Source organism: Dermacentor variabilis, unplaced genomic scaffold (genome assembly GCF_050947875.1).
Source record: "Dermacentor variabilis isolate Ectoservices unplaced genomic scaffold, ASM5094787v1 scaffold_12, whole genome shotgun sequence".
Classification (NCBI taxonomy): Eukaryota; Metazoa; Arthropoda; class Arachnida; order Ixodida; family Ixodidae; genus Dermacentor; species Dermacentor variabilis.
Window position 1 is genome coordinate 47,603,137 of NW_027460280.1, and position 22,892 is coordinate 47,626,028.

Below are 22,892 nucleotides of genomic sequence, written 5' to 3' on the forward strand. Positions count from 1 at the left end.
TACGTTATTTAACTGCAATGTGGGTGGCAGTTGGTTAACTTTCACATCTGCCGGATGTCTTACGTGTTCTTACCAACAATTGCTTCATGCACAAACACTGGGAGTACAGCATTGGCATAGTACTGCAGCTCTAGCACAGAAGGAAGGTGTAGTGCAGGCCGGTAGAAGACAATCTTGACATTGTTATTCTCGGTGTCACCCGATGACCACTCCATCTGGACCGTCTCAGAGATGACCAGTTCCTTGCCCAGCAGGGAACAAGCATGGCGCACTGACTCTCCACTCTCACCAGGGCACATCACCTGGTGATCTCGCAGCGACACCGCCGCTCGCAGCCAGCAAAGGCTTTCCGCCAACTGCTGCAGTGTGCCGCCCTGCGCAGACGTACCACACCAATAGTTAAGGGCCACCCTAATGTACTTTTCTATCAGTTTGTGTGTGCGTGTGCGTGTGTGTGTGGGGGGAGGGGCAAAGGGAGGGGAAGAGTCCTGCAACATCACTGTTCGTCCCTTCCTGCACCTGAGACTTTCGTGACCTTTCATTACACTGAGATGCATGCATATCCAGTCACTGAATACAAAAGCCACCACTGACAGGTCTGCTTGTACAGTTAATCAACGAATGTTAACCAGCTGACTGCCAATAAAGACAAAGACGTAGCATGATCGCTGGTGTCAGAATGTGTTGCACTGTGGCAAAAAACTTGGCATGTCTGCAATGAAGAGAAAAGTTGCACACTAGGAGAAAGCAGACATGCTGCAGAGAGACAATGATTTCTCATAAGTTGATATTTGATATTTACATAGCAAATATTAATTTAACCCTTTCACAGGCAAATTTTTTTACACGCAGCACAGGTGTCTACTTACGCAGAATTTCCACAAAGACATGGTCACGAAAGTTCCCTGTAAAAATGTCACATTTCACATTTTTTCGAGAAAAATTTGTAGACGTACTCTGGTGGAAACTATTCTTCCTGCTGCCCAGTAGGCGCACAGAAGAAAAAAATATTTTCATATTACTCAAGAAACAACAAAAGACTTGAAATGCCTTTCTATGGCTCAAAAAAGTATACATATTACAGTGTCATTTTCCGTAAATCCTGAACAACGGGTCTGCGCAAAGTGGCATAGTACAGCACTGGAAAAGGTACTGCATACGCTTCTCTGCCACGTTTATGCTGCAGTGTCAGCGCATAATGCATAGACTCGTGTAAGGGCCGCATTTTTTTTTTCACAATTTTGGCAAGGTGCAGCCCTTATACGGGACCGAACCTTTCGGTCAATATAGTGCCGGCGCAACCAGCGACTTGTGCACTCCCCAACGATACGGTCATTTGAGGGATCACCCGATGTTTGTGCGCAGGCGTGAGTAAGAGCGGGTGCGAAAGAAAATCTGGGGGGCTTTCGCCCCTTGAGTACCTGTCTTTGTTTAGGCACTATGTAGAAGTTTCTGTGCTCGTGTTGTATGCGTTTGTCCCCTACACATGCTGGCATTGTGGAGTGGGGTCAAGTTTGTTTACACTCCGATGTTGGCTGCCCGCACGGTGAGGCAGCGAGCACAGATGCTCTATTTGGTGATGGGTGTGCCTGAAGGTATGTCAGGCAGACTTTCTCACGCCTGCGGCGCTGGTGCTGAGTCAGTCATGCCCGATTAAAACTTTCTTGCCCCTTACGACACTCTACTTTAAAAAAAAATAACATCACTGATTTTTCCGAGGGTGCAGTAGCAGCCGTAGTAGAGGCCCGGCCTGCTCTCCTGGTGCAGTATCTTTGCTCTTGACAGGCTTTTCGTGTGGTGCTGTCCGCGACTTTTCAGCAGCATTTTTTAGTGGTCCCCTTTGAGTGGAATAAATGCGCAGCGCCTTAGCAACTGCAGTTCAACGCCACTGCCTGATATCATGCCGTGAGGATTATTGGCATTGTGTCTCGCCCACGTTAGGTTAGCTTAGGTTACCTTAGGTTGGGTTATGTTAGTGTAAAAGGCGTTAGGGTGGCACGGCGAATTCTTGCAGCGCTTACACCGTGAGGATTATTGCCTTTTCGTCTCAGCCATGCTTGGTTAGGTTAACGTTATGTTAGGTTAGCGTAAGAGGTGTTAGGGTAGCATGACGTATTCTCATAGCGGTTGCATGGGCATCGAGCCTCAACGGCGGCCTTTCAGGCACTTGCGTTCAACCATGGCTGCGACGAGATTTTCAATATATGTGGCCCGGCCTCTACTACAGTCCCTACTGCTCCCAAGGAAACATCTCGGATGTTATTTTCAAGGTAAATCGCCGTAAGGCATGAGATAGCTACAATCCGGTACGACTGACTTAGCACGAGTGCCGCAGGTGCCTGTCCGACACAGCGGTCGCCAAATGGGGTGTCAGTGCCTGCTACTTCACCTATTTCACCCTGTTGGCAGCCAGCGTCCGAGCGTAAACAAACTCGACCCCAATCCGCAATGCCGGCACACCTAGGGACAAACGCATACAACACGCACTAGCCTGCGCACAAACATTGGGCAGTCCCTCAAATGACAGTCTCGTGCACACCCCAAATCCCCGGATATACCATTGCATCAGAGGTCAATGTGCAGCTCTCGCCATCTAGTAGCAACATGCAGAAGTATGCAGCGCAAGAAAATTTGGCAATGTGTACACGCAGCATCAGGGCACCGAACGTGATTGCTTCTCTGTTAGAAATTTATTTTTTCCAAATTTCGAATTGAAAAGTTGAGGGTACAGCCCTTACACAAGTCTGTACAGTATTTGCAACAAAAACACTAGCAGCAAATTCTGAACAAAGGACACGAAGAAACTTGTTTTGAAACATTTCAGCACCTTCTAAAGCCGCAACTCACACAAAGGATCAAGCAGACTGCATCAGTAAAATCAGCTCATGGTGGCAAAAGCTGCAGGTCTAATTCTTCTGCAACAGAGGGCACACCACTGTATCTGCTTTAAGGAGGTATGGTAGGGTAAATGGGTCATCTTAGTATCAGCTTTATATCTCGAACTGTATCATTTTATTGTGAAATCTTGCAGATTGAATGGGAATGCTTTTGGCCTTCACTTGGGTAATTTTTTCACTGCAACTTTCTTTTGTTTTTATTTGAGAACCAGATTTTAGGCTGGGGTGTAAAATTAAATGCACCTTTTCTCAGAACAAAATATATTATGTTCGTGAAATTTTGCACAATAATTCCACATGATAAAAATTTGGTGCCTACACTCATCTCGCAAGAAAAAAAAATATTGTCCTCAATTGTGATGTACAGTAAGAGACACTTTCCAATTTATCTATTACTTTCTTTTTCAGAATTATTACTCAAACAGTTTTGTTCAGATTATTTGCAAGGGATCTCGGTATAACCTGAGAAAATGTCAGTGTCATCAGTCAGATAGTTTTCCAGAAAAGGTACATCAAAGTTAGAGAAATTTCAAAAAACTGATAGAGAAAAATGCAATTTTGTGTTTACTTTTAAATATAAGGACGTGCGGTCTTCAGTGCCATATTCAGATGGCTTCAAGCACTCTTGTGCACATGCCACTCCAAGCCTTTGCTCTGCACAGTGTGTATTATATTTTAGTAATAAAATAAAATATCTGTTTTTTGATGGAAAACAACATGTAAACAAACCCTTGCGTTTGTCATTTTGAAACACCAGGAGGCAAGATGTTTAAATGCACCATTTTTAAATGGCTTGGAGCGCTCCTGCGCACTCGCCACTCAGCAGTTTTACTATGCACAGTGTGTATAATTTTTCAGTAATGAAATTTTAAAAAATGGTTTTTTTGGTCAATTTACCCTACCATACCCCCCCCCCCCCCCAAGCTTTACTATGTTTCAGAGCAAAACGAGAACAAGGTGAAAGCAGGAGCCAATGTTTCGACAAGTGGACTTGTCTAAGCATCTCCCGCCTTACCCGTGTTTTCCCTGCAAGATGACAAGACAGTTCTGTGGTAGGAATAATGCTTTCCATGACCTTGCTACGCATATTTAGCACGTGGGAAGTGTGCTTCTCGCTGCCTGTGAAAGGGTTAACTATTTCCAATTTTAGCTTAAATTAACATTGCATATTAAACTCCGAGTTGGCGAAGTAATGTGGTACAAATTTCAATGTAACGAACTTGTTGCACTAGTGCCTTCATAACAAGCAAGGAAACTGACAGGCTTCATCTGCATACACCTTTTTTATGTAAAGATATTTTTAGCACAATACCAAACAGCTGCATGCCAAGAGATGTGCTACTTCGTTTCTCACTATTCACACTTATTCCAGCTCGTCAACAATATGATGACACTACATTAGTAAATTAGTTTTACAATAGCAAAGCAGCTACATTTAACTTCAAAAGAGACTGAGTAAGCAAGAAAAGACAAGAAAATAAAAGAGGTGGCAACACCACCCTGAAGTTCCCACACCAACTCACCATGACATCATGGATTTTGAGAGCGCCACTCACTTGTGTCTAGTTAATTGCTTATTGGTAATGGAAGACTACAATGCATTTTAAAGAAAAGACTCATCCCAGGATTTTTAATGTTAGTGCTTTTATGCCAAAACAGCCCAAATAAAGCAAATACATTGAAATCCATGCTGTCAAACTGATACCCCTGACCCACGGGCACTCTAAAGTCCTTTAGGTAAGGAGAAAATCTACCGGAAAGGCATTCAAGCACAGCGACACATGATAAAGGAGTATCTCCCTTACCGTAAAGTTCCCTTGCGGGAAAGGAAATCGCGCATCTACTTTTCGAGCGGAAAAGGTGTTACTCTCGCACAGAGCATGCACAACTCATCAACAGAAGGAAATCTGCCACAAAGCTACAATGCACCCTAAGTATTTTTTTTTTTTTTGCCTTGTGAACACGTTTTCATTTTTAGCATTAATGCGATTTGTCGAACAGTGAAGCTCTACTATAGCAATACTCTCAAACGCTCATATCACAACACAAACTTGAAAAAGGACGGCAGAAACATGTGCAGTACCATGGCAGCGCCATAATAAACAGCATGCACAGCAAAAACGCAAGAACATGAAAATAAGCTAATATGTGCATTATAAGCCACCAACGATGGAAAAAACATGTTTTTAGGTTCTACAGTAGCTAAATGTAATCTAAATACGCACCCACCTACGGAAGTTAATGCGGTGTCATGTGTCATTGGTGCCACTCCTTTCTGCAAAGGGTCCTTCAGAGTAACAAAAGGGGTTTACTGCGAAGGACTTTACTTTTGCCCATGTGTCAGGGGTATGACATGCCAAAGCCAATGCTTTGACTAGAAATTGAGGAAAGGTAAGTTCAACCTTCACTTTCTCCAATAAAAACCAACTTTTTCCTACCAAATGAACCAAAACAGTTTTGAAAGTCAATTTCACTCAGCCAAACCAGCTTGGTATAGCCTCTTTAGCATCCCTTTAAAGTATAATTTTACTGCCTTCCAAGTTGTGCATCAGCATAACTGAACTTACATGCAGTGGCAGCTAAGTGGCTATGAAATAGTGCTGCTTAGCATGATGTCACAGGTTCAACACTGGCCGTGGCAGCTACATTCCGATAGGGGGCAGAATACAGAAACTCTCATGTATGATGCATTCAGAGCATGTTAAAGAACCCCAAGTGGTCCAAATTAATCCAGAGTTTCCCACTATGGCACGCCATCCTAATCAGATCATGGCTTTGGCATGTAAAACCCCAGAATACGACTTCAAAATTTTCCAATTCAAAGGGAAATACACGTGGCAAAACAGATACTACAAACCTCGTCTTCACAGTCTGTCTTATGCAGCTATGTAATGATAGCATCAGAAGGTTATCCAAGTTTTCTACTTACAAGCAAGAAGCGCACACGGACTCACCTTTCGGTGTTTTGTGAGAAGTAGGAAGGCGACCAAGTTTGTGCTCATCAATGCAAGAGATGCCGTTGACTCTGGAAAAAATAAAAAAGAATTAGTGTGTGCGTGCGTGTGTGTGGAGAAATTAATAAAAACAAAAAAAGGAAATATTCAATCTTGTTCCCATACATGAGTAGCAAAGAACTCACGGTAAACAACATGGTTGGCAAGGCTTTTAATAGTTGTTCGTGTGTCTTCTGGCAAGCTGTCTGCACTGGCCAGTGAACTTGCACTTGCACACTCTTTGTTCTTGGTTAGAAGTGCATCGTCCTTTGCAGACCCCAGCAAAGAAAGTGGGCAGTGGAAGTATAGTGGCTCTGAAGACAAAGTTCTGGCAGAATTGAGAAACTCCTAAAACGATAAGGATACAAAATAAAACAAAATATAATGCAGCAAGCGACACACAGGAGAACAACAAATGCCTTCAGCGAGTAGCACATGAGAGCAATACTGAAGACTTTACCCTCAGTGAGAATGGCTGACAGAAATCAACACGGACAGCACCATAGTTGGAATGCAGTATCCTCCAGATGGAACTGAGTGCTGCTGTGAACGTTTCCATGACCTTTGGCTCTCCCTACAACCAGACAGTAAAGGAGTCAGCAATAAGTTAAGAAAGCTGCCAGGAAAGAACAAACAGTCGGACAAAAAAAACTAACCAGCTGCTCACTGACAAAGTTTCCATCTAACAGCTTCTCATAGCTTATGGAAATTGGTACTATAAAAACATCCTCCACTGGTTCTGAAAAGAAAAGATATCTTACTTACAGTAATGCCACTGCACACACTACGCCATCTACAGTGTAATGAGCAAGAATATAAGGCATAAAAAAACTGAAATGAATACCTTCAGTGAGAGCGTTAACGATGACTGACAGGAGACCTGCTTTTGGAAGGCGCGTTTTCCCAGTTCGTGATCGGCCTCCTTCGAGGAAGAACTCCAAGCTGTGGTTTGCCTTCAAAATCTCTTTCATGTACTGCAACATTACAAGTAGTTGAAGCAGTACCGTTAATTCCTGTGGACATGTGCAGCTACCCTACTGCGACATTGGTTTCGATTTACAGTACAGTTCAAAGCAGACACATGTAATGTGAAAGTACAAAGCTGACTAAGATCATGAAATTGAAAAACACTGTATGCATACAAGCTACGAATGACTACACATTGCTCTGGTATGATCAACATTGCTCCCAGCTATATAAATTAAAATGGGGTTTTACATGCCAAAACCACTATTGGATAATGACGCACACCGTAGTGGGCAAGTCCGGATTAATTTCGACCACCTGGGGTTCTTGAAGGTGCATCTAATGCGCGATACACAGGTGTTTTTTTTCCCCCTGACCCAATCGAAATGCAGAATGCTGTAGCCACTAAACCACGGCAGACGCTAGCTATTTAGTCTCTTCACAAGTCGTATTATTGTAAAAATTTTATTAGCACATAGAACAAATGACAGATCAAACATTTTTTTTGCTACAAATATTTACTGCTATCATTACACCCTTACTTGTGTAATCACAAAATGCTGTCTTAGGCTGCACCAACTGTTCATAGACATAATTATCACAGCTGATCATAGGGCTACCTTAGAATTTAAAAATTAAATTGGCCATGCACCTCTGGAATTTACAATTGAGGAGGTTAGATAAACTTGTAAGGTACAATATAACTGAATGCTGAACTGCAGCAGTCTTATCAACCAATAATAAAATTTCAGAACCTAACTATGCTCCAAGCCTCTGAAAGCTTAGAGCAATAAAATAATGCTGAAAGCTACAATGATGACAAGGAAAAAGCCAGTTAAATGCAAGTTGAAAGTTCTCGGGAAGCAAAGCAAATTCTACAGAATGGCAATTGACGTGCAATACAAAAAAGTTTGGAAGACAACAATGCAAAATCACCCACCCTGTTGGCTTAGTGGCTATGGTGTTGCGCTGCTAAGCACGAGGTCGTGGGATCAAATCCTGGCCACAGTGGCCGCATTTCGATGGGGTCGAGGTGCAAAAACACCATATACTGTGCATTGTGGGCACATTAAAGATATCCCTGTGGTCAAAATTAATCCAGAGTCCCCACTACGGCGTGCCTCATAATCAAATCTTGGTTTTGGTATGCAAGACCCCAGAATTCATTAATTCATCACAACAAATAGATGCAAAAGATTGAACAAGATTACTCTGAGCTACAAGGCTCTCATGCTATCTTGAAAGACTATGCAAGTTTAACAAGTTTAGTACACAGAATCTGGTGTCTGCAGATTACACTACAAGCTGCAGTTCTTGAAGCCAAATCACAACTGAAAGTAAATGCCACAATGTGCAGCTCTTTTGTGGCACTTTTTTCTTAGCTGATGTGGAGCCAAGCCGCCTCAACTGAACAAAAAAAGGGGTAAGGCATGGAGACACGGGCACAAGAGAAGTGGACAACACGAACACGGCAGAACACGAACAACAGGAACGGCATTCGTGTTGTCTACTTGTGTCCATGTCTGCATGCCTTACCCCTTTTTTTGCATTATGAATCCTTACCGACTAGCTCAGCTTTCTGTCGTTCTCAACTAAACAGTTGCGACAGACTAAACCTGTATGCAATTCATAATTGCTCCCTTACCTCGTTGAGGACAGCTCTGTACACGTGGTCTTTGCGTCCATCCTTGAAGTCGAGTCTCCGCTTAATAAAAAATCCTCCCAGTCCTCGTAGCAACTGCCTATTGGGTACAAAATAAATTTAGCTACCCTGTAAATACAATAAATTCAAAATGACACCACATTAAATGGCAGTCCTTACCCAAAAATAGGAATGAGCAGGTTGTCTCCAGCAGCCACAAGTGGCACCCTCATGCCATTGAGGTACAGCAGGTAGGTCACAAGGATGTAATCAAGGTGGCTCCGATGCAGGGGCAAGTAAACCATGGGGTAGTTTTGCTAAAAATTATGATGCAATGAGCACTGGATAATTCCTAAATTTCTTACAAGGCTCACTCACCTCTGTGGCTCGTTTGATCATGTCGATCTGGCCCTTTGGCACATACACACCACTCAACATGCGGGACATGATACGATGCATGAACCAAACTGCCGCCCTGAAATGATTAGCATTTTTTGTGAAATGAGCGAGAAAGACTGAAAAACTGAGCATGCACACACATGCTCATAAAAACACAAATGAGGTGTGCGGGAGTTCACTTGGGTTACCTTAGCAATGTTGTAGAAATCGACGCTCGCATCCGCTCAAAGATACTAGCAGCCCGTTTCCGATGCTCTGCTCTGTCAGCTGCAAGGCATTAGTCATTTTAAATTCAAATTTGCTGAAAGAACACAGAAAACTGTTAGCAAATGGAACGGACTGTGAGAAACTCACTTTCAGGATCATCTTCAATAGCTCGGCTGATAGCATCTTCAACTCTGCAAGAACACAAATTGCATGCATATGTGATTGCATCTGCAAAATTAAGATCTTGCTACATGCTTCATTACCTTTCAGAAGACAGGATTTCTTTAGGGATAGGCACATAGTCATGTGGTATGTTTTTGCAAGTAAGATAAATAGAGTTCTTCAGAAATTCTACTGGCGTCAGCCAACTCCTACAAATAGAGAATAAAGAAATCAATTTAAATAAGCGAAAAACAGAAGCTAACACTAATTAAAGCACAAGTACAAACATTACCTGCAACTAGATGGCATATTGAGGGCATTGTCAAGTCCTTGCAAAGTTGTACCTGCACCAGTGCTTAACTGCAACTGAAACATTTAAGCAAAATGACTACATGCCACATAATTTGGTAGCATGCCGAACACTACACAATGTTGAAGATAGCATTGTGAAGATGACCCCAGAATTGTAACTATCAATCTTGTCTTCATTTTACAGATAACACCAGCTGACTACACATTTTAGTACATGCAGCTATAAGGATAGGAACCACGTTCCGAAAGGCCTCGCAGTAAGTCCACTGCACATGTAACAGCACTAAATGTGGTCACAAAGTAATGCTCCAGACAAACAGTTCTGTGCAGAAGCATGCCCATTCCGTTTTATGATGAAACAATTGTAAATTCTTCTGCCAGAGACAAGATCCTTAATAAATGTACAGCTGTGACTTATACAAGAGCAGCCTACAGTAGCACCAGCGAAGTTGATCACTGCAGAACTTCCACACTACACTCACAATGCATAACCCACACAAGAAAGGTCCACCATTCTAACTGAAAATTCAAGCAAACAAGAGCTCCCACCTTGCTCACAGGCAGACACTTTTCACAGCTTTCAAGGGGAAGGTAGTGCAGCGCTTCAGACTGCCGCACTTCCTCCATAGGAGGCCACCTTTTGAAATGCGGCAAGACCTGAAACACACATGCCCTCAGTAGAGTCAGAAAATAGCTCGGCCCAGAATAAGCCCCCCCACTCTTCCCCTTTCACCCTCAAGGCACCCCACTCTTTCTGCCCTCCTCTGTTGCCAGCACAAAACCGCAAGATTCAGGGGCAACAGTGCATTCATCTTGGCTTAGAGACTATCTTATATAATTAACTCATTAACTGTACGGTGTGCAAGAATTAACAAGAACAGAAAAACAGTGATGCTACTGGCCCATGTCATCTTGGAGCAGGACTATACAAAGCAATTCCAAACTTTCCAAATTATAATATCCTCTAAAGTTCAAGTACCAGTAATTTTTATAAATCTAATGTCAGCTATGCAAATATTTGCTTGCATAGGCCGCTTATGTGCTTTGGCAGACACAGTTCTTAAGAAGAAATAGAGCTGGCAAACAAAACCACTTTTTTTTTAATTTGACAAATTATGGTATGTATGTTTTAATTCAAACATGAGTGACCAATTCTGAGACAAGTTCACTTTGTTTGATTTGACAAATTCGGCTTTTAGGCTAGCATGCTACATAATTACCTACGTCACCTGGTCGGTTCATCTTTGTGTCGAGACTTTCACCTCTGAATGGGAAAATTAGCGTACCGGGTGTCAAACTATAGTAAAAACAGTCGCCGGCCAATTTCTTATTTTTCACAAAAGTGTCCGAATAATCGGGCAGTCCAAGGATATGAGCTTTAGGAATAAAATAACTTTGTTGCTTTGTCCAACATCAGCAGTGCGAAAGATTTTCTGAATGCCCTAGTGCTGTGCTTCACTGATGTACCATCTATTTAAGATACCCTGATGGTCAAGACTGCAGAGGCGTTTCATTTTCGCATGGCCTATGACGGTACAATGTTGCAAGATTAGGCTCTGGTGTGTGAATTCAGTTAGTAGCTAGAATTCTGCCTACACGCAAGATTTTGCCGTTCCGCCCATTAAGCATATGAAACACACAATAAGTGTTTGCGGCAGTTGCTAGCATACCACCCGCAGACCCGATAGAGATTTCCGGTCGCCAGTCTAGCCACGATTCTCATGGCCAATCACCGAGGAGGTTTACAGGTCCGAACATATCAACCACCACCTTGCCGCGATGGCCTGATGTCAACTAATTTTTGTAACGGCGGTACGATGAAGTTAGGTCTATCGAGAACCGCTTCTTCAGTATCTTGCAGTACAAGTTAATGTTTGGTTCGAGTCAACGAAAATTTTACTAGCGGCCATACCACATCCCTAAAACCACAAAATCGCCTCACCAACTTAAGTTGGGGTTAGGCAACCAAATGAATGGCAGTAACTTTGTTCATGGCCACCATTTCTGTGACATTGTGCATGACATGTTCAAACAATTGAGCAAAACAACATATGGCATTCGAACTTCAGTCAGCCGACTTACACTGGTCATACAGAGAAAAGCACGCAGTCTGGCTTGGCACTATCGATATCACTTGCTGCCGCCTGAAAATCAACCCTCTAGCGTTGCCTAAGTAACCCACATGCGGCAGGCGGAAGGTATTGATGAAAACACGACTTCCTTAAGGAAGCATTTGGGATAGTCTTCGCTACAGCCCGCTTCACTACCTCAGAATCACTGGATTAAGCCCATCTTGAACTATATATCCGTCTCTACCACAAGATAATAACCACAAGTATTATCTTGTGGTAGAGAGTGTGTGGGACAAACGAATCGCTGTGTGAATGTTCGACTTAGGGAGCATGAGCTATCTCTTCAAGGGGTTGCGCCATTTCATCTCCCGGAGCATTGCAAGTCGCGCAGTTGTCGCCCCTATTTTAACCTTTTGAGGGTCAATCATGTAAATATATGGCGCCGCGAAAAAGTCCAAAATGATCGATGACGTATATTTACGGTGCCGTCTGTACGTTTAAAACACGCGTCAATTTCCTAACTTTTCCTTTTCTGGCATGTGCTGCCACTATGTGGGAATCAAGGGAATTTTTTTTCTCACGCCTCCCTCTCTCAGTTTTCGTTGCATGGTTTGTTTTAGAGCTAGTTTGCTTCCAGGTGTCTATATACTACCACTCGCGCATTAGAGCGCGCAGGCGGGCGGCGGTTTGGGTTTTGTTCGGCACGCAGTTTCGGCTTCTTCACTCGCAAAACTGACTGCTAAGTTGTTGCTCATCGCTCAAAGGGCGACCGCCTGCTTCTCGCTCGTTTAGTGCTCACAGGGGTGCGCATAGGAAGGATGCCGCTGTGCATGTATTTCCTCTTGTTTTCTTTTTTTTTGTTGCAGACTCGTGAAAACTAATTGCCTCTGGTTGGCGATAAGATGAAGATTAGCGAAAGTTTCTCACACGTTTTGCTTTTTTGACGGGCACACAACCACAGTTTTCTTGAGTGCGCTCACCTACGTAGTTCGATTATGCTATGGACGTAAATATTACTGTAAGAGCAGGAACACTTGACACTTTTGACATATTCTCGTGTGCGCATTTTCTAAGCCTTATGTGTATAACAATGCACCAAATTTTTAATTCTTATAAGTTTATTTCCTTTTTTTATTGTTATTCATGAATAAACAGTACATATATACCAACGCAAAATATTTTTTTCTCACTTTACGGTCACCCTAGAAAAATTACGGTAATTTTTTTTCGAAATAGGTCCCTAAGAAGAATTGGAATCTGCAATAAAAAAAAAAAAATCAACCATGGGAGGTCGCACATGGTGAGAAAATTGACCCTCAAGGGGATAAAATAACTAATGTCATTTACAAACACGCGAGCCAATTGATAAGAGAAATTGCCGAGGCTTACAATATGAAGATTAGAGACAAGGCATGTACCCGCGAATCGTCTATTGCTCTTCATGACAAGAAACAGAGTTACCTTTGTCACTTGATTATCTATCAGTTGGTCACAGTTGCCTCAATATATCTCTGTCTCGTGCATGTCATGGTTTATGAACTGGCAATATATATATATATATGTTAGACATATCTTCAATAAAGTATCAGGTAAGAGTCAGCGCCGTGTCGCCATTTTTACTTTCCTTTTGTCCGTGTCTTGTGTTACACTGTTACGAACCTTACAATGAAGGTTTGGAAATACCCTTTCAAGTGTCACTAACAAGCTCTATGAAGCGTGCTATCCACCTAGGTATTTATTTGAATCCATCAGTAAACACTTTACACCTAATGTGAGCCAAAATACAATATTGTAAATCTTTTATCTCTCAGAAAGCATCTGCTTTATTTGGCTTTCTAACATTTTCAACAGCTAGGCCGTAGTACCACAAGGCATGAAACTATTTTAATATAATTAGCATTTTTGGGGAACTTCACGCACTCTTTCATGTCAACTTGGGTCCCTGGGTATGTGCAACTGGGTATGCACCTGAATAGACAACTTGTGCCATCGGGTATGTGCAAATGGGCATGTGACAGTAGGTACGTGAACCTCCTTCAGTATTACATTTCCTCTGTAATTGTAATATTGTCTATTAATAATAAATTGATTGATTGATTGAGTCTTGGCCAATCCTCTAGAATGGGTATGTGCCACCAGGTCCAGACAGACAAGCAAAACACGAGGCAAGAAGTGAAGCCGTCGGCAACAGAAAATTGAAGTGAGCTGCAGAGAAGCAAAAAAGTCGGCATCAAAAGCAGCTGAGTGAGGAGAAAGAAGTGAACAGAATGGGACCAGAGTGTGCATTGAACGAGGAGTATAGAGAAGTGAAGATGATGTCACTAACAGAACATTAAAGAGGTCAGCTACACAGAAGTGAAGAATGTGGCAACACGGTATGTGTTGCTAAAATGCTTGAATGCCAATCAAATTAACGTCCGCAATCATCGTGAGGAGGGTCTTGCCGGATTTTTTAAATATCACAACACACACACACAAAAGATATGTTTCTTTTAAAGCTTTCAAATTGTGGCAATTTGCTATTTGAGTGGATAGTCAAGAACAAAGTAAATTGAGCTACACTAACTTTAAAGAATATGTACAAAGGAACCATTTCACGTTTGTATCCACTTCAGGACCGCAGATACAATCAGGGTAAGCCACTTGACTGTCAGGTTGCACGTGGCCCCCTGACTGCCTTCCACATTTGCCAAGCAAATATTATAGGAAGTGCCGCCACATACAGCATTCAGTGGAGAAAGGTCACATATGACATCGGCTCCAAGTCGTGCAAGCACTCCCCCATCTCAGAGGCCAAACCACATGTGGTCACTCTTCATTACCTGCTGTGTGGCAATCAGGCGAATCTTACTGAATGGACACATGACACACCAGAAAGGTATAAGAGCAAGGTATAAGAGAGGTATAAGAAAGGTATAATTTTTGGCAATGTTTGACCGAGGCTAGTTAAGCATTTACTAATAAAAAAAAAGTTATATTACGCCATAGTTAACAATAAATGAAGACTACTGTGAGTATTCCCCACACAAAATGGACCTAAACGTGCAAAAATATACAGCGATACCCTTCACATCATACCATTGCTGCCACGGTTGAAAAATTCTAAAATTTTTGAACTATGGCAAGATTAGAATTCATAAATGTTTAGCCTTCAGACTGTTTATAAACTTTTTTTTTGCAGTAAAACAATTGTTTTAACCCTTTAAGGGTCGATTCTTTTTACTGCAGATTCCAATTCTTCTTAAGGACTTATTTCGAAAAAGTGTATCGTAATTTTTCTAGGATGACCGTAAAGTGAGAAAAAAGTATTTTGTGTTGGAATATATGTACTCTTCATTCATGAATAACAACACTAAAAAAGGAAATAAACTTATAAGAATTAAGAATTTGATGCATTGTTATACACATAGTTCAAGGCTTTCAAGATGCGCACACGAGAACATTTCGCAAGACTCAAATATTCCTGCTTTTACACTAATATGTACATATGTGTAATATGTACATCCATAGTGTAATCGAACTGCATAGGTGCATGCACTCAAGAAAACTGTGTGGCCATCAAGAAAGCAAAATGTGTGACGAACTTCCGCTAATCTTCATCTTATCACCAACAAGAGGCAATTAGATTTCGCAAGTCTCCAAAAAAGAAAGGAAGAAAGAAAAGCAACACCTCTGTGAGCACCTCTGCGACACCTCTGTGAGCACTAAACGAGCGAAAAACAAGTGGTCACTCTTTGAGCGACTAGGAACGAGATAGCCATCAGTTTTGCATGTGCAAAAAGCCGAAACCGCCCGCGGAACAAAACCCAAACTGCCGCCCGCCCGCGCACGTGCCAATGCGCGAGCGGTAGTGTCACGTGGGAGCAAACTAGCTCTAGAACAAACCATGCAACGAAAACCGAGAGAGGGAGGCGCACGCAAAAAATTCCATGTATTCCCACATAGTGGCAGCACATGACAGAAAAAGTTAGGAAATTGGCGGACCTTTTAAACGTACAGACAGCGCCGTAAATATATGGCATCGACCATTTTGGACTTGTTCGTGGCGCCGTATATTTACGTCATTGACCCTGAAAGGGTTAATTAAATAAGCAGTCTTGGAAGTGTAGACCAGTCTAGACAAGTCTACAAGCTAGTCTCAGAGAGCAAGCTTCGCACATGGCCTCCTAATAAGTTCAGGCAGAGAGTCAGCAAAAAAGTTGGGAGTTGGTTTAGCAGAGCCACAGTCTCACTCTCTCCACTCAGAGACCCATTTGACTTCTAGTACAAGCCAGAGTGCTGTATGACAAGGCAGAATTTCATACGTGCACTTTCTGTGCCACCCATTTTAGAGCAATAACTATCTTTGCCTACTTGATCAATTCTGGATAGATGTCGGCCAATCTCTCACAATAAAAACCAGCAGGACAGTCAACTTGGGCCCTTGGGTATGTGCTGGCTGCTGTCTTGCCAAGCAGACATGGGCCACTTGCATGTGCCTGAATAGACAACTTGCTGCTTGCTGCAGTCTAGCAGCTTTGGCACTGCATATGTGATAGTGGTATGTGCCCATCCTTGGCCAATGCCCCAGAAAGGATGTGCCATGGTGACACAAGGGATAAGTAGCCATAAGTAGCCTTAAATGGCTACTTCACCCACTTTACGTTGGACTTTCACTGTTCTCAAACTGCGAAGAGAGTAAGAAGTGGAGAGAAACTGCAGGTGCTAAGAAAGAGTATAGCGAGGCACCCAATTGGTTGGCACATGCATGCCTGCTGTGAGCATCCCATCTGCACACACTGAGCGTAGCTACTTCATGAATAGCCATTGCAACTAAACTGAAGCCAGAATACTAGGGATAGTGGGGGGTTGCTATGAAGTTTCAACTGGGGTGCAGCGATTACAACAAGATAATACTGCCTCAAGGTATCATTTGGCATTGTGATTCGCAGGAAGATTGTCACTTCGTGTGTCTACTGATATAGGTTTCGCAATTCATGAATGGCATGGAGGTATGCATAGGTTACACAAGACAGCTATCGCTTACTTTGACAATCATCTTCTCCGATTATTTCTGCCACAATCTTTAGTTTTGCTCAAAATAAATATCGACGAACAGATGGAACAAAAGATCAATATCAATTTCTTAAGAAATTGGAGGCAAGGAAGTAGAGAAATTTATCAGAGTTTCAAAAGGCCTAAGGAAAGAATGCCCTATAGGAATAAAAAACCCTTTCAAGTAGGTCCCGCATTTTCTGGAAGGCCGCGAAGACCCCAAAGATGATGCAAGATCATGATGATGATAACCCTGATCATGTGTGTTCTCCTGTGCTCAGTGACTGCCGCATGACTTAGAAAGATATGAAGCACATGGTTGAGAAAGTTGTCCATTCCCCAGATTTTGACTGAAAATATGGAAATGAAAAACGTTTACACCAAGATGGTGCCCAAACAGCCGACTCCTGAACAAAAGTTAGGAGAAAAACAACATTGCTTTGATTTGAAAATTTCAGGCAACAGTGATGAATCCTTGAAGTGGGTCATCAACAACGAAATTTGGATTTACAAACACGAAATTGTGCTGAAGTTGCAGAGCAAGTAGAGGAAAAAGAAAGATGACCCAAGGCTAAATGAAGGGGGAACAAAGCAATAATCAAAGTCATGATCGTTTCTTGCCTGCCACAGAATTGTGCATCACAAATTTGTACCTGAACATCAAACTGTCAATGCAGCTTTCTTACGTGGAGGTCCTTGAAGCCTCTGAAAGATTGTGTGCCACGTGTGACCAAATTTGGTTGAAATAGTAGCTCTAGTGATTGATAGTACTCAACGCTCTGGCATGCAATTCCATCAGTGCACTGAAATACCCTCCCTACTCACTGGATTTAGCACCTCTGCAAATTTTTTTTTTTTTATTCCCCAAATGCCAACTGGTGCTCCAGAGGCAGCATTTCGGAGGTGTGATGACAATTCAAAAGGAAACGAGACTGCTACTGAAGCACTTCACGTAAGATGGTTTCCAAGGGCGCCTCCAGCAATGGAAGATGAGGTGGAGCCAGTGCATTGTGTCTAATAGGGAGTATGTTGTAGGTGACCACATTGATGTATTTGAAAGATTTCGATTTTTTTTTTTTTATGTACTGCGCGAACTTTTGGGAAAGATTTTGTACACTGTTTGAAAACAGGATTTTTACGTAGTCCAAAATTTCATTTCAGTTAGCCTTTAAGCACAGTAAAGAGCCCTAAGCTAAAGAAATGCCACTGGCACAGCACTCAAGTGACGTAAAGAACTCTGCATCAGGTGCACCTCAAGCTAAGAACCCCATACTAAAATTCATGTATTCCATTACATTCCATTATACACAGGTAGGGTCAAAAGTTTACAGGATGAAGGATCTGAGAGAGATTATTTCCGAAACCTGGGCAACACAGACTGGATTTCAAATATGCTACGTGTACTAGACCAGTGTACACGACCAACATAGCAATGTACTGTTTAAATGGCTGCGAGCTAAAATCAAGCTAATATATTTGACTGTTCTGCAGAACCTGCATCCCTTAACTTTTGACCTAGCCTGCTAAAATTAAATTCTGGGGTCTTATGTGTCGAAACCACAATATGATTATGAGGCATGCCGTAGTAGGGGCTTTGGATTACTTTCGGCCATGTGGGGTTCTTTAACAGGCACCCAATGCATGGTAAATGGGCGTTTCTGCATTTGGGCTGCCGCAGATCCAGCACCTTCGGGCTTAGCAGTGTAATGCCATAGCAACCACGACAGGTAACGCTACATACATCATGACGACCATGCAAGTAACCCTCACACAGAGGACCTGGGCGCACAGTAATATAAAAGACAAAATGTATTTAGCGACATAGCACCCAGCTGAATATACTAATATGTTGGAGGAGACTGCTCAGACAGCAGATAAGGAACAAGCATGAGAACATCTGCCGAGCTACAATCGCACGACATAGCAGCCGAGACTGCTCAGCCAAAATTGGCAGGTTGAACCAAAGCACCAGGATGTGAAGACTTTGCAGCCAGATAAGCATGCATGTTCTCTCGCCTCCTTGCTCATGCAACAGCACTTGTGTTCCAAGTGTGGACTTTAAACATCACCCTGCGCTGGAAAGAGGTGCTCATCAGCGTGAGCTGGCCTCTTCAAATCTGCCTTTAGAGTAACAAATGACAGCATTATTTTGCAAAAGGACAGTGTAAAAAAATTTTTTTAGAACAAAGTAACACAAGTAGAAAATGGCACCACACACAAGCTGCCATGCTAGTGTGTGGTGCACAAAGATAGCATACACAAAGATAGCATGTAATTTTTAGAAATGGTGGCTCACCTCAGGGACCTTATTCCGCTTGTTGCGGTGAACACAGGGCACGCGGATGGACTCCACACCATGGCTGTTGGGCTTAAGAGCTGGGCCCCGAAAGTAGACTCGATCTCCATTGCGGTACCTGCGATGGTGCTGTTCATGCCCCCGGCCCGCAAAGGATGTTGAGGAGTCTCCAACACAAGGCCGCGATTTGAAATTCCACATTGTGGAGACATCTTGCACGTTCTGTAGCAGCTTCACCATCAGGGCCCTGCAAGCACAACACACAATTGCAGAAAGCGCTGAACTTTCATTTTACTTCAATCATAATTAGCAGTGTTTGAAGCTGTCTCCAACTGAAGCTATGTATGCATGTTAAAAAGAGTTACTAAAGCTTGAGTTAAGTAAGTTGTGCTCTATACAAAGCACGAATTCTATTTGCACTTTAGAAAAGTAAGGCACCATGTAAGGCATCGTGCTAAACTCCCCATAACAATAGCTCATTTGTGTTACATGCTATCGATTGATGGTCATTGTCAGAGACTGCACCTTCTCAGCACCTGCAGTAAACATATTCAAGAACATGCCCACAAAATTCCCACAACACACTGTTAGGAATGGCCGTACGGGGTGGCAACATGCCAGCTACTTCAGCACGTGTTCCTATCCAACCGGACGGGGCGCACTTCAGAGAACTGCGAATAACCGGCAGCCACGAGGCGCGGGGTCAGCTCAGGAATGTGGTACTCGGCCGCGCCACCCGGGACGAAGCAGAGTTCTACGAAGCCCCTCTGACGTCGGCTCCGGACCTTTACACCTGTGTGTGTGTGTGCGGCACTGAAACCTGTGCAACACGTGTTTGTGAGCCCTCCTCCAAAAGGGCGGGTCATCTACGGTGACGTCGAACGATGACTGGACGAAAGTTTCCATCCACTGGGAATCAAGGGGGGTCAAGTGCTTATAAGCAGCGGTTGCCAGCTGCTAGGGCGTGCTCGTCGTCGGGAGCTGTGTGCTCGTTGTCGTGCTAGAAATGTACTAGTGAGCTGCGTGCTCGTTGTCATGCTCGAAATGTACTCGTGAGCTGTGTGCTCGTAAGCTGTTTGCTGTATGTTAGTCTTGCGGGTTCTATATGGGAGTCACGCTAGACTGTCGATGTATGTCTAAGATGTAAATAATGTAAATAAATCCTGTTCACCGAGTTCCTCTCTACGACCTTCAACTCCTTCAAATGGTGGGAGCGGCGAGATCGTCCAACGACTCCTACATCTGGTTGACAGCGGTGGGATCGTCCGACGAATCTAATAACACCTAACAAATAATTAAAGCAGCTTCTACTAAACACTCAGGCATACACACACACTTGCTCACAATATAGATGGAGTATTTTGGTGAAGGCACACTTCACAATATGTACATCCCCTTGGCAAATTACAAATTGAATTTCATATGAAGTCGTCAATTTTGTGTTCATCTTAAGCATTGAAGAGCTAGCTAGAGAGCAATGCCAGAAATATCAGGAAGCATATCTATGGGAGGAAATATATTGTGTAGCACAGCTCACACGAAATCTCAAGAGGAAGATAAAGGAATCAACAGATACAACTTAAAGATACTTTGAATGAACACTAAAGAAAAATAATTGTACAGAAGCCATTGACACTGATAATTGATGTAAGCTGATAGCCAAACGCTTCTAGAAAGCTATTCGCTTTATTAAAGAAATGAGGCACTTTATAGAGTATATTAGTTTCTGTGGGGATATTTAGGTAGCAGTTGTTTCATTCAGTAATTCCATAGAGAACAGACCCATAAAAGGCACATCGGTAGCTTTAGACATAAGCCAATTTGTCATATGTACATGGGCCGTCTCCAGCGCTGCGAGCGCCGGTATGGAAGGTGACTGCCATCCTCCTCTATGCCAGACCCTCTCCCACAGCTACCACAATGAAGAGATTGAAGGAAGAGGCTGGTTGTCTTTGCCAAGCACTCTACAGTGTCTCATACACAATGTGTTTTAAAAAGCTAGTTGGCATTCACCTACGAACATGCCCCACAACTTGGTTGCGCGAGAGCACACACCCTTTGCATTGGCAGGGAAAATACGACCACCAACCACTGACTGCCAGCCATGAAAACGGGAGGAAGAGGCAAAGAAAGCTAATCAGTTTTAAAAACACAACATGCAGACATCAAAGGGGCCATAATAACTAAAGAAAGAATAATATGCTCAAACTGCATGAACCCCACAGTTGGACAAGTATGCTCAAGAGGCCAAGATTGTTGGGAGTACTTGAATTAATATCTTGCGGCCCTCTTTTACAGAATTCTTAAGAGCAAGGAGATAAGGTTCAAGAGCCCCATTTCAAATCAGATATCTTGTCCGCAGTAAGCACAATCCAGAAGTGCCAGAGAAAACCCTGCACAGATAACGTGGAATCATGTGGGGTTGCAATGTGTACAAAGGTCATTGACAAAAAGATTATGTTGCACAGCTTGATCGAAACGCTGAAGACTACTTACTGCCAGATACAAAACGAAATATGAGCAAGGAAACCAAAGTGGACCAATAGCCCTATCAACTACAAAATTTGAGTAGCAAAGTGTCTATGCTTAACACTTTTGCAATGAACGAAGAACGGCACTGGCTCTCTGCATCTTAAAGTGAATAGCTTCCTTTATCTCTTTTGCCCATTTTTGTGGTCCAACTTTCACTACTGGACACAAAGGTGCAGACACAAAGGGTGAATGCCCTAGTGTAACTGAGTTGCGGGGCACATTTGGTGACAAATTCCAGCAGCAAATATATCAGGTTAAAAAATCGTCATTGCAAACAGAGTGCTCACAAGCTTATCAGTTCAAGATATGTCATTTGCAACGGTGAAATAAATATTTTGTCAAATTTTGTTACACATACATAATGCAAACGTTGTGAAAATAGGCAACTGAAGAAATTGCGAAGTTAGAACTTGGCTCTATTGTAAACATGCCTTCGTAGCCTCGCACTTACAGAGTTGTGCATGTACGCAAACAGCCAGGCCTGACTGCACGCGCTGCCGTGCAACAGCTTTGAGCCGTTTGAAGATTTACGAGTTGTGGTGGTGTGCTCAGGAAGGACAGCCTTCCTCTTCTGCAGGAGAGGATTCCGGCACCACTACAGACGTACTGGTTAATAGTCCTGTTCTCTAGGAAATTATGCAATGAAGCAACAAATGCTGCCCAGATCTCCTCGCTGCAACAAATATATTATGCCTTCAAGCTCATCACTCCTCTAATAATATTAATAGTTTTCTAGAAGCGTTCGGCTACTCGTTTACATTGACAATCATTAGAAATGGTTTGTGCACAATTTTTATTAATACGTAGGCTCTGTATCACTTTGAATGTACAAGAAGTTGTTTAATAATGTGCATAACATGAAATTAAAGTGCAAGAGCAACTGCAAAAATCCATGCGCATGTTAAAATGACATTTGTCAATGCAAAAAATAAATTCCAACAAAAATGAAACTTGTATTCAACTTCTATTTAATTTAATGTTTCAAATAATCATCAACAGAGTTGTGCAAGTTTAATGCTTCAATGGCAAACAAACTAGTACCAAGAACTGGTTGTCACCCCATAGCCAAAGCATAAGCTAAAGAAAAAAAAGTAGTGACAACATACTATTCAGCTTCTGTTCTTCAATTAATTCAAGCGTTCAAAACTCCCCTGCAACCATCTGGCACAAGGACATCAAGCAGCTGCATTTTGACAAACAACCTGCCCTACTGCTAAAGCTACTTTTCAGTTCATTATACGCAGAAACTAGAACACAACTTGCACATAAAGTGGTAACTGTGTTGCACTGAGCTTTTGGGAATTAAAGCAAGCAGTCACACACTTTTTGTGCAAAGTATGAGCCTGGACAAAGTGTGCTGCATTTCATTATGACAAATTG

General features: G+C 42.7%; 1 protein-coding gene across 2 annotated transcripts in view; it reads right to left on the reverse strand.

The window, feature by feature from the left end:
- Positions 1-22,892, reverse strand: part of mino (glycerol-3-phosphate acyltransferase mino) — a 113,251-nt gene that overhangs the window by 36,219 nt on the left and 54,140 nt on the right. For both annotated transcript variants that reach the window (XM_075676631.1, XM_075676630.1), the window contains exons 2-16: positions 18,981-19,227; positions 10,128-10,235; positions 9,559-9,632; positions 9,368-9,475; positions 9,252-9,295; positions 9,086-9,164; positions 8,877-8,973; positions 8,679-8,815; positions 8,502-8,598; positions 6,735-6,864; positions 6,547-6,629; positions 6,351-6,464; positions 6,037-6,238; positions 5,852-5,922; positions 74-374 (exon numbers count right to left, since the gene is read on the reverse strand). In XM_075676631.1, coding sequence (XP_075532746.1) covers positions 74-374; positions 5,852-5,922; positions 6,037-6,238; positions 6,351-6,464; positions 6,547-6,629; positions 6,735-6,864; positions 8,502-8,598; positions 8,679-8,815; positions 8,877-8,973; positions 9,086-9,164; positions 9,252-9,295; positions 9,368-9,475; positions 9,559-9,632; positions 10,128-10,235; positions 18,981-19,220 — 1,885 coding nt within the window. In that variant the 5' untranslated portion in view covers positions 19,221-19,227. The remainder of the gene's footprint in view (positions 1-73; positions 375-5,851; positions 5,923-6,036; positions 6,239-6,350; positions 6,465-6,546; positions 6,630-6,734; positions 6,865-8,501; positions 8,599-8,678; positions 8,816-8,876; positions 8,974-9,085; positions 9,165-9,251; positions 9,296-9,367; positions 9,476-9,558; positions 9,633-10,127; positions 10,236-18,980; positions 19,228-22,892) is intronic.